This window comes from Terrapene carolina, unplaced genomic scaffold (genome assembly GCF_002925995.2).
Source record: "Terrapene carolina triunguis isolate 2854851 unplaced genomic scaffold, T_m_triunguis-2.0 Scaffold96, whole genome shotgun sequence".
Classification (NCBI taxonomy): Eukaryota; Metazoa; Chordata; order Testudines; family Emydidae; genus Terrapene; species Terrapene triunguis.
This window is the reverse complement of record NW_020664447.1, coordinates 74,128,859-74,147,490: the sequence shown is the minus strand read 5'-3', so window position 1 is coordinate 74,147,490 and position 18,632 is coordinate 74,128,859. Positions and strand designations below refer to the sequence as shown.

Genomic DNA, 18,632 nt, shown 5'->3' with positions numbered 1-18,632 from the left:
TTTTGAAAAGTATAATTTGATTGTATATTTTTGAAAACAGAAAAAAGAATTCTTCAATTAACTGTTTTCTTTTAAACACTAAGGTTAGCAAACACTAAAAGAGTAGCAGATTGTCACTGTTGGGTTCCATCTCGCTGCCACAGGGGATGAAAGGGAACTAAGGAAAGGCTGCACCTGCTCCATTTTTTATGCCCTCCTTCAGAAGCACAAGATGGCACAGGCACAGCCCCAACAGACACTGCTAGTCAAAAGGCTGATCTCATTGCACATGAGGTGCATTCACATCTACAGTAGGATCCACACTGACACATTTGAAGAGGAACACTTGACTGTGATTTGGTACAAAAATCCATCTGTATCAACATTTGATGTGCCACTTTCCCCATGCAGCAAAACCAAATGTCTTGTCTTCACATTCCAGTTCTGCACAACTCTGCCACTGTCTACACATCTCACCTCCTCCCTTTTTTACTCCTTCTGCCTGATTTTCTCTCTAGTTAATATCCCGTTTAAATCTCCCTATTTTCATCTTTTTGCCTTTCCTTACTAGCCTTTATTCCTTGAATTCACTCCTTTACATTGTGTGCCAAATGACTTCCCTGACCTCATTGAAGTTCCTCCTAAAACATACTGTTTCTGGTGAATGAGAGGTCATCAACAACAGAAGTGAGTTTAAGGAAAAAATTAAATAATATGCCTACACCATTTTGAACCCATTATCTGTATTACATACCCAACCTGTATTATCTGATTTAGGGCCAGATACTCATGGTGAGTAGTATCTCATTCCTCAAATGCTTCCAATGGAATTAGTGGGAGCACTCAAAGAGTAAGGTATTAGCCAACATGAGTAAGGATATCAGAATCTGACCCTGGCAACGTAAGCTCCTGGGGCAAAGACTATGTATTTCTCCAGGTTTTGCACAGTGTTGAGTGCACTTATGGAATTAAATTAATAACGATAATTATCCAACATTCCTATCAGCTGAAGATTTTATTTAGCCATTTTATACCCCCCCAACACAGCATTAGATAATAAGGTGCGACAGCAGGCTCATTCCTACTTGAAAGTTAAGGTGCCCAAAATCAACCAGGGCAAGGACCATACAAAAATAAAGGAACAAACTTTTAAATAAAACAAAGTCAGATCCTAATGACATGGACAGAACATGGAAATTTAAGCATAATTTTATCATCATCTACACAATGATAACAATGAAATACAAACAGACAGATTCTATAATCCAGAAAAACTGCTGCAGAATTGGGCTCAGTAGTTCTAAACTGACCTTACCTGCATCAAACATTTCAAGCAGATTAACTAAAGTCTCAAATGCTGCAAGACGCACACTGCTGCCTTCATCTCTCGCTAGTTCTACTAATTCAGGAAGCACTACATTTTTTGTTAGTTCTGTCCTGCAAAGCAAGCAAAATGGTTAGGGAAGACAAATAATGAAACAATGTTTACATAGCATCAAACCCAATCTCACCCAACATAACTTTCTCCTGAAGGCTGTATAGTTACTCTTCAATTTCCTAATTAGGAAAAACTGAAAAAAGGTGCAGGAAAACAAAAATTAAAGTAAAAACAAAACAAAACAACCTCCGGAGATTTTGTAGCCAGCTAAAAAACAGACTAAAGTTTAAAATACAAATCATCCCCTCTCATGACTAAAGAAAATTACTTAGCTTATCTCAAATAACAGATTTTTCCAGATTGCACTTTATGTACAAACAGCAAAGAGTTATGATGATTTAATGTGGGTCACACAGAAGAGTTCTCTGCAAGAGTATTCAGAAACTCTCACTGTTACAAAAGAGCAAGGTCTTAAATGTAAATGACAAAATATTAGCCATGACTACTGAAGATGCATGGGAATAACTTGTCCTCACTACATAAGATGGCACTGGCCAAAGGTAAGCCCTTCTACATGGAAGGCCTGCTGCCATTATCTGGAGGAGTTGTGAGGCTGCCTGACTGGCTGACCCAATATCAGTGTTGGGTTCTTCAAAGCCAGTTCTAGGGAAGTGAGGGAAGGGGATTCTTCTTTCCCAGTTGCTAACAATATCTGTTGAAGGTAGTCTCGGCAACTTGAGTCTCAACATCTGCTACGGATTGGTATATGAAGGGCTGGAATGAGATTTCAATCTTTCATCAATTTGAAGATTGAAGGGGGAGAGACATTTTCATGGCATGGAATTTCATGGAATGAGATCATCTGTACAGAAAGATGAGGTGGTGTGAGCAAAATGGGAGAGAGATCCATTTCCTTGCGCAATGACACTAAAGTGGGGGTAGTCAACATCATTTGGCATGACTGGGAAATTGTTTATGATTATGAAATAATGAGCATCAATAAATGGTAAAGAAAAGGAATGATGTCATGCATGGCTGCAATATTTACATAAATGCAATGATATATCTTGTTAGCAGTGCCTTGATTCCACTACTTCTTAAGCCATCCTCAATACAGATCACTGCTACAACTTACTCTCCGTAAATACACACACTCTTAACTAGATCCTGTGAGATTAAAGATGACAACTGAGGGCATGTCTACACTACATCTTATGTCAGCATCATTTATGTTGCTCAGGGGTGTGAATAAACAACCACCCAGAGTGACATAAGTTACATTGACATAATCAGTGTGGTCAGCGCTGTGTCGGAAGAAGAGCTTCTCCTGCCAACATAGCTATCCTCCAGACATGCCAAACCCGCAAAAAAACAAAAAAAAACAAAAAAAAAACAAAAAAAACAACGCAGAAATTGGGCTTCTTTTTGGCTTAATTGGCTTGAGAGTTGCGTGTTGGCTAGTTTTTTGGCTTGTAGCTTGTTGCAGCTTGTTGCTTCTTTTTTTTTGATCGGCTCCCGGCAAGCAGGGGCAAGGGTAAGCAAGCAGGGGCAAGAAGGGGAGAGTGTGTCAGGGTGCACAGTGGGCCCACCAAGTCCCAGACTGCACGCCGGGGGGATCTAGTCACATAAAGTGTTGGGGTTCTTAGGGATTGGCTTGGTCTGGCCTTGTTTTGAAATGGGATTAGCTTGATTTTTGGCTTATTGTGAAAGTCGGGGTGCTTATTTACTGCGTGAAAGTTGGCAACTGTGCTATCCTTGTTCGCAGGGGCTGGAGCAGTTAAGCGAACAGAAGAGCTCTCTCCCATCGGCTTACAGCCGCTACATTAGAGAGCTTACAGTGTAGTCTTAGTCATGGAGAAAGCAGGAGAGGGGACCAGGCAGAGATACTCTTAGATATAGAGCACAGCTTACGGATACAGATACACAAGCAATAAAGGAGGTGGGGGAAGAGAGAAAGAAACAGCTGTTCACCAGTTGATAATTATTTATGAAATGTTTTTTCTTCTTTATTAAACCGCCTTTGTGGAGATGGTTAGCCACTAGCGACGCTGTTATCTCTCACCAATTGGCTTTGGTGTAGAATCTATCACTTTATGCAAACTTCAGTTTTTCCATTTATAGTGTATTTGTTCCTGCTTGGGCTAAAAATGAGACCACAAGATGATGAAATTTTCTTCATTTCCTTTCTCAGAGTATGATTTTGTAATACAAGAGCAAGCCATTTTTGATACCAAAGAGAACAGCATTTTTCCTTCTTCAGCTTCACTTAACGTACTGGCCTTGAACTTTTTTTGTGGGGGAAGAGAAGGTAAAGGTCCATATTTTCCTTCTCTCCTTTTCATCAGGACCTATTATAGCTAACTTGGATTTAAAAGAAAAGAATGAAAATAAATCTTCTACACTTTTCCATATATCCTCGTACTTCTTTTATGTCACTTTATAGGAGCCACTTTTTGCCTCCACAAAAAAGGCATTAGCAACTTTATTTTTTGCCTCCTCTCTATAGGTTGTCACAGCAAGTGAGAGATTCTGAAAGTGTGATATAGCCACTGTAGTGTCATACATTTTAATAAATAAAACAGATTATTTGATGGACTTTGTTACATGTTGCCGTGTAACCTCCTTTCCACACATACCATAAATCAGAATTAGTTTTACTGATATTAGATTAGATTATTTTATAATCCACCCTCCCACAAAGGAAATAACATTTTACAATAGTGTGTGTCACTTATACATTATTGTCAACACCAAATGCATCATAATGGCATCCTACCTGCTGATGGAGCCAAAGAAATTCAGTGAGAAAATTACTGGAAACAATAGATTGAATCCCAAAGGAAAGAAATATCAACGAACAGGTGGAAGGGTGCATTAAGAAGGAAATAAGTGAACATATGGTCAGGAGTGGGGGGTAAAAATGCAATCCAAATGAGACCCAGGAAGGCAGGGAGAAAGAGAGAAAATGAAATCACAAGCTGATGGGGAACAGGAAGAAAGCTGAAACAGACATTTCCAAAATGTGTTTCTGTGGATTTCCATTTTGGAACCATTAAAGATATACTTAATTTTTGACAAAGATTTAAAACAAATATGACAACTAGAAAAAAGAATCAGTTGTTTATAAATTTGTGATAAAAGCATGTCATTTCCAAAAGATGATGCAGCTACCAATGTGCGGTACCAATCCGTACATTTTCCTTGCAATTTTTACTCTTAATACATATACATATATTGATATATAACATAATCAGAGTGGACTATAATAAAATGATCTTAAAATTTACATTCTGTATTGAGATAAACAAAGTGGGTAAGGTAATAGTTTTTACTGGCCCAACTTCTATTGGTGGAAGAGACAAGGTTCAAGCTTCATAGAGCTCTTCTTCAGGTCTGGAAAAGGTAAGTAGAGTGTCATAGCAAAATACAAGTTGGGATAGATTGTTAAGCATAAAGCATTAATGCTTGTAGCAAGAAACCACTTAAAAATTAAGTGACCAATTAATGCTTAAAAGCTTATCTTTTCCACCAGCAGAAGCTGGTCCAATAAAATATATTAAAACAAAATGTATTTTAATATAAAACATCGTAACTATTTACTTATGCTAAACTGTCTTTTGGGGTGGAGGGAGGTAAGGGGATAATACAGGACCTGATCACTTAAGCAAGTGAGTAATTTGAATAAGTTCAATGTCTTCTAAAGTTACTCATGTGCTTAAATGTTTGCAGGACAAAGCCCTTACACAGCAACTATTCAAAGCACTTCTAGTTAATTTTATTTCCTATCTCAAATAAAAGGTAACAGGCAAATTAATCTGGCAGTCCCTGCACTGCATGGTTTTATTGAAATAGTGTTAATTTAACCATGCTACTAATACTTATCTTTTACTCTAACCGCTTAGTAGTTACACAGCCCAGTTCATCACACCCAACTTCAAAAGGGTTAAAGACACAAAGAAGAATCATTTCCACACATGTTGGTACTCCAAAAAAAAAAAAAAAAAAACCAAACTGCATTTGTACAGTACCTTTCAAAGATAGGCTTTAATTTCATCCCCTCCCTTAGTGCTCTTCATAGATTTTAATGCCAAAAGGGACCATTTATGATCATCTAGTCCTGGGGTGAGCAAACTTTTTGGCCCGAGGGCCACATCTGGGTGAGGAAATTGCATTTAGGTCCATCAATGTATTGCTGGGACAGGGGGTTATGGTGTGGGAGGGGGTGCGGTGTGCAGGAAGGGGCTCAGGGCAAGGGGTTGGGATGCAGGAGGGGATGCAGAGTGCGGGACGGGGCTCAAGGCAGGAGGTTAGGGGGCTCAGGGCAGGGAGTTGGTGTGAGAGGTGCAGGAGGGGTTCAGGGTGTGGGCTCCGGCCTGGCACCACTTATCTCAAGCACCTCCGGGGCGGCAGCAGCGCACAGCGGGGCTAAAAGGGAGGCTCCATACCTGCCCTGGCCTCGCACCGCTCCCGGAAGTGGCCAGCATGTCCAGCAATGGCTCCTGGGGGTGGGATAGGGCAGGCGGCTCCACTGCGCACTGCCCTTCCCTGTGGGTACCATCCCCGAAGCTCCCATTGGCCACAGTACCCCGTTCCTGGCCAATGGGAGCTGTTGGGGGCGGTGCCTGCAGGCAAGGGCAGTGCACAGAGCCCTCTGCCCTCCCCGAGAGGCCGCAGGGATTTGGTGCCAGCTGTGGCCGGGAGCAGCACGGGGCCAGGACAGGCAGGAAGCCTGCCTTAGCCCTGCTGCACCATGGGGCTGGCAATCCTGTGGGGCGGATTGAAAGCGCTGACGGGCCGGATTCGGCCCGTGGGTGTAGTTTGCCCTCCCCTGATCTCATATGATCCCTCTCTGCATAACACAAGCCAGCGAAACTCACCCAGTAACTTGTGCATCAAGCCCATAATGTTATGTACTGTTCATATCTCCTAGACAAGAACAGAGAGGTAGACAGCTACATCTGCGTTTCTGATAGGAATTTCAGAGGGTAAAAAAATTAATCTTTGTGGCCCTGATTCTGTGGCACCTTATATGTTGTATGATCAAGACAAGACACTATAAGTTTTAACTTGTCTATAAGTTCAACAGAGCCTTCTCTAGTGCTATATTTATAACTTTAAAAAAATGAAGAGGCTTTCAAGCTTATATAAACAGCTGCCACAGAATTTACATTTACTATAAGTAATCAAAACATGTTTATCATCTTTTTGCAAAGAGTGGCAGTTAGTTTTAAGAACTAGGACTCCTTCCAGATTGTCTTCCATCTTTGTGTACCTACACATTAAACAACTGATATCAGCTGAATCTTCCCATTGATTTCAAGGGGCTTTGAATCAGACCCTTTTCAGAAAAATGGTTTTTGTTCACATGGTAGTTACAAAAATACATTCCTGAATTACATAAAGCGTAAGTGGGTGAAAGCTGTGGACAATTAATTGAGAGACTGCAATACGCCTTGAATATCAAATAATTTAACATGCAGGGATACACGTTTTAAATTTTGAAGAGTTTTTAGATTACTACTAAATACTTTAGAGTTATATTTTACATTTTGTAGTAAATTTTGCAAGTTATACTCACCCTATTCCTTGAGCTATATGTTCCAGTTGCCGACACATGCAGGATCGAACTTCATATTCTACATCTTGGCAGAGCGATTTTACCAGTGGAAGAATTTCCCTTTTAATGCTAAAAATTTCAACATTTTAAATTAATATGAAGAACTAAGTATTTGTAAACTCTATTTAATGAGCACATCTGATTCTAGATAGTTCACAGTACTCTTAACTTGACCCTTCATACAGCAACATTTATAACCTTTATGAGCAGGTGTTGTAGGGCAGGGTGATAAAGTACAACTGACAATTTTGAAGCTTATAATTATAAATGGTATAGAACTTTACAGCATATTTTTATAACTAAACTAAAATACAAAATGGAATTTTCACAGAAGAGTATTATCCATATTCACCGCAGTTTGTTAGTATTTCATTTGAAGGATTTTCAAACCTTTGAAAATACTGTTTAAGTATAGTGTTACTTTTAATAAAGATACTTAATAATCAACTTCAGTACAATATTTAGACAGCTGCTGTATGAATACATATACATTGTATAAATTGAAATGAAAGTCCTAGTTATTTTTGTCATCATCAGCTGCTTGCAAACATAACAAAATATGAATTTTAATGTAAATGGCTGTTTTTTAAAATTAAAAACTAGGGTGCAATAACTTAAGTCCACTAATCCGGACATTAGACTGATCTGTTCTAGTATCCAGTAAATCAAACAGGACCCTCCAAATCAGTATTTATACACTTTGTTGTTGGCCAGTTCTCTATTACATTCTAACAGATTCTGCTACAGCATTCAGACAGCTCTGTCCTAAAAAAATACAATCCACACAATGTGAATGGACTCAACAGGATAGCATTATCCCAACCGTGGGCACGAAACACAGAAGCTTAGTTTGTAAGATAAACAACTTCTTTTTTTTTTAATTTGTTTTTGCAGATCCATCAATCTAATCTGAAGGGACTATTGAGCAGTTCACCCCACTGTAGAGTGGGAAACCATTTGCCAACCACTTGTCCATAATAAACATGGCCTTTAAGATATTCTAAGACCCTACCAAATGCAAAGTCGAAGGAATGGATTTCCAAAACATCAGAACAACTGGTTTGTGCTGCTATGTCTTCCATCTCTTTCATCCTTAAGGTGAAAGAAGCCCCAGTGAAGTAGGAATAAGTGCACACTGGACCTCTGTTGCAAGACCTGACCTACATAGTCCTGGATGCTCTTTGGCCCTTCTTTGGAGGAGGTTTCAAACAGCAGAACTTATATATTAAAAAATCCTTATTTCAGTCCACATAGAATTTAAGGAATCTTGAAAAACTTCTTAGAATACAGAAGGAAAGGAAATCTCCAGGCTGATATGGAAACCTTGTGCCCACTTTGGGAAGAAAATATTGAAGATGAACTTGTCTTTATGCAAGGTGAGGTCCAAGTCATCCTGTGGTTGCACAGCATCTAACATAACAGGGCATCAATCTTGAGTGGGACCTTGGACACTATCACAATACAGATAATAAAATAAAATAAAATAAAATAAAAAAAGGAGGCCTGCTCAAGGGGTTTCTAGTATCCAAGCTCTTCTAGCCAAGAAAGTATTTCCAAGAAGGGATGTTTGAAATGGAAGAAAATGAAATAGTACAATTCCGTTTAGTCTTCGGAAAGGTTACAATCAAAGTCAGATTCCAGGAGACAATAATAAGTCTAACTCTAGATAGACTCTATTCATGAATATTGTAATCATTATTTAAAACAGCAACATAGATATTCATAGCACTATACAAACACATACATTACAAAAGGCTCCAATCTTGCAAATTGATTATTTGCAGATTGACCCAGCATCCATACCAAGTCAACTGTTATTAATGGTAATAAAAAATTGTGGTCAATCTGGAACCATAGGAGCTTCCCTCCCCTTCACGTAAGGATTCTGATGTCCAATTCTTTCCTTGCAGCTGGAGTTATGAGCTGCTTTACTTGATCTTTCTAAGATTTCAGATTTCCAGGAATCAGATTTAGAAACTCTGTAAGCCATGGTCTGTGCATGCTTACAGTACAACAGAAAGCCCCATTCTGTTCTATGTACAAATGAAGGTTCTTTTGAGGTTGGAAGTCTTCTTTATGGTTGCATCTAGTCTTCCAAATAACTTCATTTAACAGAACGAAATTAGGAACAATTTACAGCAGTTCAGTACACCGCCACATGGCCCACTTGTTTACCTTTCATGGTATGCTAAGTTGTAGCATCTTGGATAGATTAAAAGCAGCCTCACAAAAAAAGGCCAAGGCCAATGCACACACTATTTAGACTTCCTTTTTCATGTTAAAAACAACAGCTTGGTAAAGGTAATCATTCCCATTTCTTTTACCCAGTCCTAACTGGCTCTGGTAAAATAAAAATTTTGACCAGAAATCAGCCAATCATCAAAGTATAAGTAGCCCTCCCAACAACTGCACAATCATCAGGTCATCATAAACTATGCTTAGTGTAGAACCTAAGCAGGAGCTGTACTCTGCAACTATCCGCAAGAAAAGATTCCACCCACATCCCAATGACAGGTACTGCAATGAGGGGTTGCATAGAGTCAGCTATACCACCCTTATGTCATCTAAAGATTCCCCTACAACAGGGAACACTCAGCTGCCCACTTAAGCAAGTTTTACGTGGGAAGAGGTGGAGCAGGGGCAGGGCCTCATGGAAGGGGTGGAGTGGGGGTGGGGCTGCGGGCAGAGGGTGGGGGCTTTTGTACCTTTATATGAAAAGGTGTTAGTGATGCGGCCCTCGGGCCAATGTACTAGTCCTCATGTGGCCCTCGTGGTGATTTGAGTTTGAGATCCCTGCTGTAGAGGGACCTGGGGTCTGAAACTTTGCCCAGAAAGGTAATCTCAAGGGAACCCTTTTTTTAAACTTTGAGACTCTGGGAGTCTGATAAGACCCTGAAAAGGCTCTGAGGACACTAATGTCTCATCTAGACAGTCCTGAGGCACGGTTATTAATGTTGCCTGCACAGAAAAGGTTAGCTGAAAAGGGCTTATTTAATACAGGGCTGATTAAACTGATGGTAGAAGGTAAATAAGGTAGTATGGATGTTGTGGGGCAGATAGTTTCTAGGGCTTTTAGTTCTGTTAGGTATTTCTAGGTTCTGCACTGCTGTCCAAATCACTGACTTTCGGTCTTGGAGGTGGAGGAGATCAGGTCAACAGCAGTTGGCTACTGCTGTGTCCCCCATGCAGTTATGACAAGAAGAAAATCCCAAGCAAAGAATTCAGAAATCTGGCCACACAACTCAAAATTTAGAAACAAGATTTTGCCTTTAAGACAAGAGAGTTTTAAGTTTACCAATTCCTTTACTGGAGATTTTAAAATAGATTTTAATGAAATGCATCAGGAAGGCTCGGAAGAGTCTGACTGCACGTGAGGAGACAGAATTAAACCGGCAGGCTCATCAGGAGTGTGGATGCTCTCCTGTTGTTTTTGATAAGCAGGCATGGTTATGCCTCCAAAAGCTGCAAGCAGGCTGAAAAACCATTGTTTAGATCTGTGGACCTTCCTACACAGAACAATAATCTAGAGAAATGACATGAAAAATGGTGCTCCCAAGGTAACCTCTTGACTGGTCGAAGAATGTACACAGGGAAGTTGAAATCTGATGACAACAGCAATGTTTGAACATGCTGAGTACTGTGACCTACCTAATGAACATCGCTTATAGCTAATTAGTATTATGATGGATGGATCTGTAAGAACAAAAGCATTCAATTTTTGTACAATAGAGAAAATTATGTAAATCTACTTCTTGTAATATTATCCACTGGCAAAGACATTGTGATAAACATTAAATCTGAAACACATACACACAAACTACTCACATATGAGTTTCAAACTTGTTAGCTAATTTTCCCAATATTTTACAGCTAACTAAGCGAGACTGAAGTGTTTGGGAAAGCTGTGCCTTGGAAACAAGTGGGTTCAGGATCTATATGGAAAAAATGGGAGGAAACATTTAACAGTAAAAAATGTATTCCTGTTGTTAAAAAGTCTAGAAGTACATAATACAAATGTCAATTACTTTTCCCACAAAATTAGGTTGTGATCATAATAATGCACACATTAAGACTACTAAGAACCTTGCATTTTAGTGCCAACTATAGTATATAACAAATGTATCTTGGCCCAAGTTCTAGTTTATGATTCACATCACAGTTTATAGCCATTACACCTTTGCAACATTACATCTATCTTCTTGTGTTTTTATTTAGAGAATAAATTCTATAAGCATATTTATAGATATTATTTGGGGAATTTTCACACAAAGGGCCCCCTTCTTGGAAAAACCCAGAAGAGGAGGAGGGAAAGGAAATAGTATGAATCTCTTCTTGCCAATGTTTCTCCAGGGACACCTCCTTTGATGTGAACTCTGGTGGCCATATACCCTCCCAACCTTGAATATCTCTAGGATCCATAGGGAAGGGATTCCATGTGCAGCCATGACCCACTGCTGCTTCTGCTGGAGCTGTGCGACCATTTGCTGGATCTCCTCCACGATCCCAGAGGATCAGCTGTCAAAGGGAGCCAGAGGAAGATAATATGCCTAGTTGTATTATCGCCTGATGAGAAATCGCCATGGAAACCCATGTGCAGAGTAGGGCAGGGTGCTGCAAAGAAGGGTACCTCCCCTGCTCTGCCTCAGCTCTTCATCCAACCTTTCATGCACAACCCCAGCGGAATTGAACACAGGCCAGAAAGGGTAGCAGTGCTGCAGAAGCAGCCCTTCCCATCATCTTACTGTGAAAATGTGAACAGATGAACAAGCTAGAATTAGTACACAGAATGTGTTACCCATCATAACACTTAGTGAGGAAATAAGTCATACAGGTTTTGTAGGTACCATATATTATTATTATTTAATATCTGAACAAGGAGAGCACCCAGAACATGTCAGACACTTTCCAAATATTTAGCAAGACACAGTCTTTTCCCTAAAGTGCTCTGAATTTAAGACAGTCCTCCCAATTTCCATTACAATAAATAAAATGAGACGAATCTAAGTGTCACAATACAAAAATGAAATAATTAAGAAAAGCCTTATATCATGTGGTCTTATCCAACTGCTGTCCTAAAAGTGCCTCAGCAATTGTATTATACACAAGGTACATTGTTATGAGGACATCCTATCATTTTATTGTGTTTTAAGGAAAATGTAGGAAGCAAGTTGACATTTTCCCTAAGTGATCATTTTTTAAATTACATTACAGAAACACATTGGTTCTAGCAAAATTAATTTATTTTGTATTGTTAGCCTTTTACCCTTTAAAAGTTATTTTAAAAGCAACGATGGATTTCATTTACAAGCACATTTTAAAAATGTTTTTATAAAGTACAAATGATCATTAAGGGGCAGGTGACAGAATTTTTCCCTACCCCCAGAGCCATAATGTAGACACAAAATACACAGTGTTTGCAGGCTGACCTCCAAATAAAGACCCCAGGCTTTGACCCACTGAGTGGAACTTAAACCCTCAAGTCTACTAAACCTATAGCATAAAATTAAGTTCACTGCCAATCCAGAAGTTTAAGTTACTAAAACAAAAACTTTTTTGTTAGAACATTCTTCCACTTTTACTATCATCTTCGAAAATGAAAACACAGACCCTCCAAAGCACTTTATTGATGATATCTCATTTAAAAATACTGTAGTCATTGTTTGTTGATGTATACAAAAGCCTTTTAAGATGACCTCCCATCCACCCCCAACACATTCCTTTACTACACTATGTTCTACAATAGCCTGATTTTCACAGGTGTTGACCGCTCATTACTCCTGTTGAAGCAAATAGGAATTGCAATTACTCCAAGCTTTTGAAAATCAGATCATTATTCATAAAAATCTTTAATCTATTCTCCATTAATGTTTCCAGGAAAAAATAACATTACCTCATGTCTGATGGTTTCTTTTGGCAAGACTTCTATTACAGCAAGAAGAGTTTCTAGCCACGCATTACTGACACCTGTTAGACATAAATGGACTATATGTTATATTATAGGTCAGTTGTATGAAACAACTTCTGTTTTGGTGCAGTCAGCTCTTCAATGAACTATACTTCTAAATGACATACAGTAACATTCAAAAATAGTTACACACTTCTATCTGTTTGCATATATTTCATTAGAAAAACAAGTTTTGCCTGCATTTTGGGGAGGGGAGAATTATTCTATTACTTGTTTTGGAACAACTGTTTGAAGATGAGTTTCCGCCGCTTAGAAATAACATGCTATTTTCTTTAATTTACTTATGTAAAACTTTCTATTTTTGCTGCAAGAGTCATTTTTTTATTTTTCCTGTATTAAGAAAATAATTTTCAAGAAGTTAAAAGAAAATCTCAACATTATGAAGAAAATACTGTATCCGTACTTGTGCTTACTCAGGCACAGATTCCAATTAATCCATTGGAAATTTGGACTAAGGACCGCAGGATTTAGTGCACCAAGCAGAAATGTATGTATTTGTTTTATTCAAATTGAAGGAAACTTTCAGCTAAATAAGTCTGCAGGAAGGTCAATATATAGAAAACCTTACATACAGCAAGCCATTCCAAAAAACCACCATCAATTAATAAACTCACAAATTGGTATAGATTGCATGTATTGTTTTAAATAGTACTGTACAGCCACTAAGGAAACATAAATCACAAAGAACCAATCGGTTATCAGCATAGCATCATGATCCTGACCTGCATCCCTGTGTTCCAGATTCTGTAGAATGATGTGTAGGAAGGAGTGGGAATAAGTATGAATGGACACGGACTCCTCTTGCTGAATAGTCAAAAATGCAACAGCAGCTGTTAACTGCATTTCCACCCCTGCAACATGCAGGACTTCCTGTATAATCAGAAAGGGTATTTATTTAAAAGGATGAGCCAGAAATACATTAAAAGAAAATTCCCATGTTTATTCAGATCCTAGGAATCAGTATATAAGAAGTTAGATACAAAACTATCCTTACACAACCACTTCCTCTTAACAGATTAGATACTCTAATCTCTTTTAAACTACATCTTCACAAATTCAGGTGTTTTACAAATCATAATAATATAAAGCTTTCAAGACAAATAAATTAAAGTGGATCATAATGTTTGACATTGATTAGCAAGGAAAAAATGTAGCACACATTACAATTTTACTAAGCTTTTTAGTTGTATGTCTTGTTCAATTATTTCTGTGTTTAGGTGCAGATGCTTTCTTTATGTATAGTAAGAAAATGTCATAACAAACCAGCCAGCATTCATTTCAGTTATTCATGGCTTAGAGAGATAAATATTTTGTACCCCCTGGGAAGTGATACCAAATTGCACAAAGTTATTTAAATTTCCATCACCAACTGATACCGAACATAAATAAAATTTTATAGTTTAGCCTCTAAATAAAAACAGCCAAAGATTAATTATGTTATTTATTTAAACACTTTTCTATTTATGGATACTCAACTTTATCATGAACCAATCTCATTTATTAGAAACTCTTTCAGAGTGCCTATTCCAAAGTCAAATATTAATAATAATGATGATGATTAGGGCCCTACCAAATTCAGAGTCCATTTTGGTCAATTACACGGTCATAGGATTTTAAAAAAATCACACATTTCATGATTTCAGCTATTTAAATCTGAAATTTCATGGTGTTGTAATTGTAGGAGTCCTGACCCAAAAAGGAGTTGTGGGGGGAGTCGCAAGGTTATTGTAAGGGGGATTGCAGTACTGCTACCCTTACTTCTGCACTGCTGCTGGAGGAGGCACTACCTTCAGAGCTGGGCAGCTGGAGAGTGGTGGCTGCTGACTGGGAGCCCAGCTCTGAAAGCAGCGCCACTGCCAGCAGCAGCGCAGAAGTAAGGATGGCACGGTATGGTATTGCCATCTTTACTTCTGCACTCTTGCTGGGGGGGGGAGGAAAGCTGCTTTCAGAGCTGGGAGCCCAGCCAACTGCCACCAGTCTCCGGCTGCCCAGCTCTGAAGGCAGCGCAGAAGTGAGGGTGGCAAGATCATTACACCCCCCAGAATAACATTGTGATCCCCCCCTGCAACTCCCTTTTGGGTCAGGACCCCCAATTTGAGAAACGCTGGTCTCCCCCGTGAAATCTGTATAGTAGAGGGTAAAAGCACACAAAAGACCAGATTTCACGGTCTGTGACGCGTTTTTCATGGCCGTGAATTTGGTAGGGCCCTAATGATGATGATATGGTAGCAAAAATGTGAACAGGTGTTCATTTGTAGACAGCTGTCAGAATGAAAATTAAAGGCCATATCTACCTAGATCTTTCAAAGTTATTTAGACATATCATAACATCTGCTATGTGTAACCTGTATGAGTCACACTACTCACTACCAATATGTACATTTTGCTGGGTATTACTAGAATGACATTTTTAAGTGGTTTTACTGCCTAATTTGCTATTAAAATATTATGCATGTTTTACTTGTGAATCCAACCTTGGTAACACTTAGCTTTCTCTCTAGACTGATCAAGCTCAACCTGCCAGTTGATATTTTTCACAGATGCTTCTTTGGTTCTTTTTTTAACATACATATTGGGAGACAAATTATATTTAACGAAAGATCAAAGAATATTATCTAACTCTTTAGTAAAAACCAAAAACAAGCCTCCAACAGACTTTCTTAAAAAAAAAAAATTATAGGCATAAATGTGACAGACAAAAGATGATCCTGGTTTATGATTTGCTTACAACTGTCATGCGATGATTAGTACATTTATCATTTACGTAATAAGAGGTGAACAAGAAAGAAGTCTCAGTACAGAAATGTCAACCAGTCAGATTGTATGTGCAAGTACCCTTTTTCAGAGTAGCTAAGCTAAAGGAAAACTGTTATTCATCTCAAGAGCTGGCTGTGGGCGTTTATGGCTGTGGATGTTTCTACCAGGATGCCCATTATCCAAGTAAAATTAAGCTGTGCTGGGCAGCTTACCAACTACCAGTATAATAAAATGTTCATATTCCTTAATAAGGATAGGTTGCATTTTTTTTGTCATTAAGGGTCATATACTGCCCTTGTACAACTTCCATCAACACTACTGGGAGTATTGCCAAGGAACAAGGTCAGCATATGGCCTTATAACAGAATGGTATTGGGGGATCAGAATAAGCAAGCACATAAACATCTGGTTCTTGAACTACACCTCTTACAGTCATTCAAAAAAAGAAAAAAAAAAAGAGAGAGGACTTTACCAAACAATTAAGAAAGAGGGCAGAAGAAACAGGACCTAAAGAGCATGAATCAAAACATGAGTTCCAGGATACAGATAGGCTTTAAAGACAGCACAGATAATTCTGGCCCCTTTTAGAGTTATTTATGAAGAAGCTCCCATCTCACCTCCCACCCCTTGTGCTAAGATTTAGGTGAAAGACAAGATTGTTAGTACATTCTAACTACAAAAGGGCTATCTGCAAACAGTGCAATACAGAATGTGGGATTGTTGATTTTATCTATCTGACACACTTTCCAAACTTAATAGGTTTTTAAATTGTGGGCTGAAGTGGCACTTTGGAGACGTACATTTCTGCAATGTTAAGCTGAAGTTAAAAAATCAACATAGATATTGTTGGAATAGAAAGCATCTGATTTCAATTTTAAATATGTTCACTGGATACACAACATAAATAGGGTTACTTACCAACAACTCAAGATTCCAAATGGGTAGCTCCTCCACAGATCCACACTCTCTGGATAATCATGTGTGAGAGCCACATTCTCTGGATGTGCCTCCTCATGGACCTCGGGAGACATTGAAATGTAAATTTCTAGATTGCTTAAACATGTGCCTGAATTGATGTCTGCACTGAGAACTGTAGAGTTTCACCTATTAAAATGTGTCTGGCTCCCATCCCCACTGCAGTTCCATAGACCTTAAGTTGGACATAAAAATGTATGACAAAAGACATCAGGTTTGTGAGTGTAGATCTGTTGAGGAGGATACCCATTTGGAGAATTATGATTATGGGTAAGTAACTTCTTTTTTAGTCATGGGATCTCCTTCACAGATTCCCACTCTCCAGTGGCAAAAAAGCACTAACCAGCAAACTCAGAGGGATTCAGTGCGACGTCAAAAAAACTAGCTGGTTTTGGTGAACTGCCTAATGAAAAAGACTACGGTCTAGCAGTTAAGTTCGGGCAGCTATAGCTCCAAAATGTAGAAAGCACTGCAGATTTCTTCAATTGGAACAGATGAAATTTCATCTCTAGTGAAATGTGATTTATGTCCCTTTGGAATAGATTTTCCTTGAAAGAATGCTGCAGTTTATCAACTTTGTATTTGTGTTAATATGGCATAACCTTTTAATTAGGAAAAGAAAAAGAAAAAGAGAAAGAAAGAAAGAAAGAAAGAAAGAAAGAAAGAAAGAAAGAAAGAAAGAAAGAAAGAAAGAAATTCACAGAAGAATGGTAGAACAAAAGGACTGATTAGATTTGAACCCAAAGTCACTTTACAGTGTAAGCAAGGGTTAAGAGCACCATCACTATCATTTCCTAACCTTGTGGAAACAATAAGAGAAGAATTTGTCAGTAGCAACTGCAGCTTACAAAGTTGACAAGTTGGTGGACAGCAAATTAAAAAAATAGTTTCATAGATCACAAAATAATTTGTTTTGAAAATGGCTTTAGAATGTATTAGATAGCACAGGGAAAGGGCCTGGTGTGTAGGAGCCAGATAATATATAACTGAAGTAAGAAACAAAGACGTTCACAATTTTGAGAAGCCAGAGTATTGTAAGCTTGACAAGATTTGGGCTCTCTTTCCTTAGAAGGATGTAGACACTTATGTTAGGTGACTGACTGCAGCTCTAGATCAAAATTAATTGAATTTTATTCTGACACCGCAACATTTGGAAAAATAGCTCTTAATAAAGAAAATTCAGCTAAATAAAGGCCTTCAAAAAACCTCATTCTGGTGGCACCGAGATCCACCAAACCATGGAGATCAAAAAGGAAAGGAGCTGTCAATGCCAAATACAAAGGAGTCATTAGGTGCACAGAACATACACTGAGGAATATATCTAAGCTGTCTATGAATCTGCATTTCAGTGATTACCAAGGTTCATGAGGAGGTGCATGCAGATATCCAGAGGGTGGGGGATCTACATAGGAGAACCATAACAAGACATCAGTGTTTTTCAACTGTAGAGAATGTACAAAAATTTCATATACATGATTTTATTTTAATTTCTGAACTATGTATATCATAGCTGATTTAACCAATAGAACACAATACTGATGCTCACACTTGACCATACTTTCTCTGAGTTATATTAAAAGGGTCTGATAAATTTAATCTTGTTTATCCCAATATTAAAATCTGTATGGTAAAAGGTGAACGATTTTTGTTTGATGGTTTATTTAGTTGTTGTTTTGTTCTGAATATTTAAAATGACAAATATAGAATTTCAATGGAAAATTTTTCCTACCTGTATAATTTCTGCAATTGCAGAGGCAAGATTACCAGGTTTGATTTACCAATTTCTGCCAACAAGTAGAGATAAAATTCTTAATCCAGACAGTCATAATGTCTTTCAATTACCTTTTCCTCAGTCTATTTTATCCACAGCTTTGACAAAAGGAGCATTTGTTCTTACCTGTGAGTTCTGCGAATACATTCAAACACCAAATGAGGAAGCTGAGTTTACTACCCAATTAGCT

The 18,632-nt window shown here is 38.4% G+C and overlaps 1 protein-coding gene across 1 annotated transcript in view; it reads right to left on the bottom strand.

The window, feature by feature from the left end:
- The window catches only part of PPP4R4 (protein phosphatase 4 regulatory subunit 4), a 108,808-nt gene that overhangs the window by 46,827 nt on the left and 43,349 nt on the right, over positions 1-18,632 (bottom strand). The window contains exons 4-8 of the mRNA XM_024197128.1: positions 13,662-13,809; positions 12,865-12,938; positions 10,800-10,906; positions 6,936-7,043; positions 1,295-1,416 (exon numbers count right to left, since the gene is read on the bottom strand). Coding sequence (XP_024052896.1) covers positions 1,295-1,416; positions 6,936-7,043; positions 10,800-10,906; positions 12,865-12,938; positions 13,662-13,809 — 559 coding nt within the window. The remainder of the gene's footprint in view (positions 1-1,294; positions 1,417-6,935; positions 7,044-10,799; positions 10,907-12,864; positions 12,939-13,661; positions 13,810-18,632) is intronic.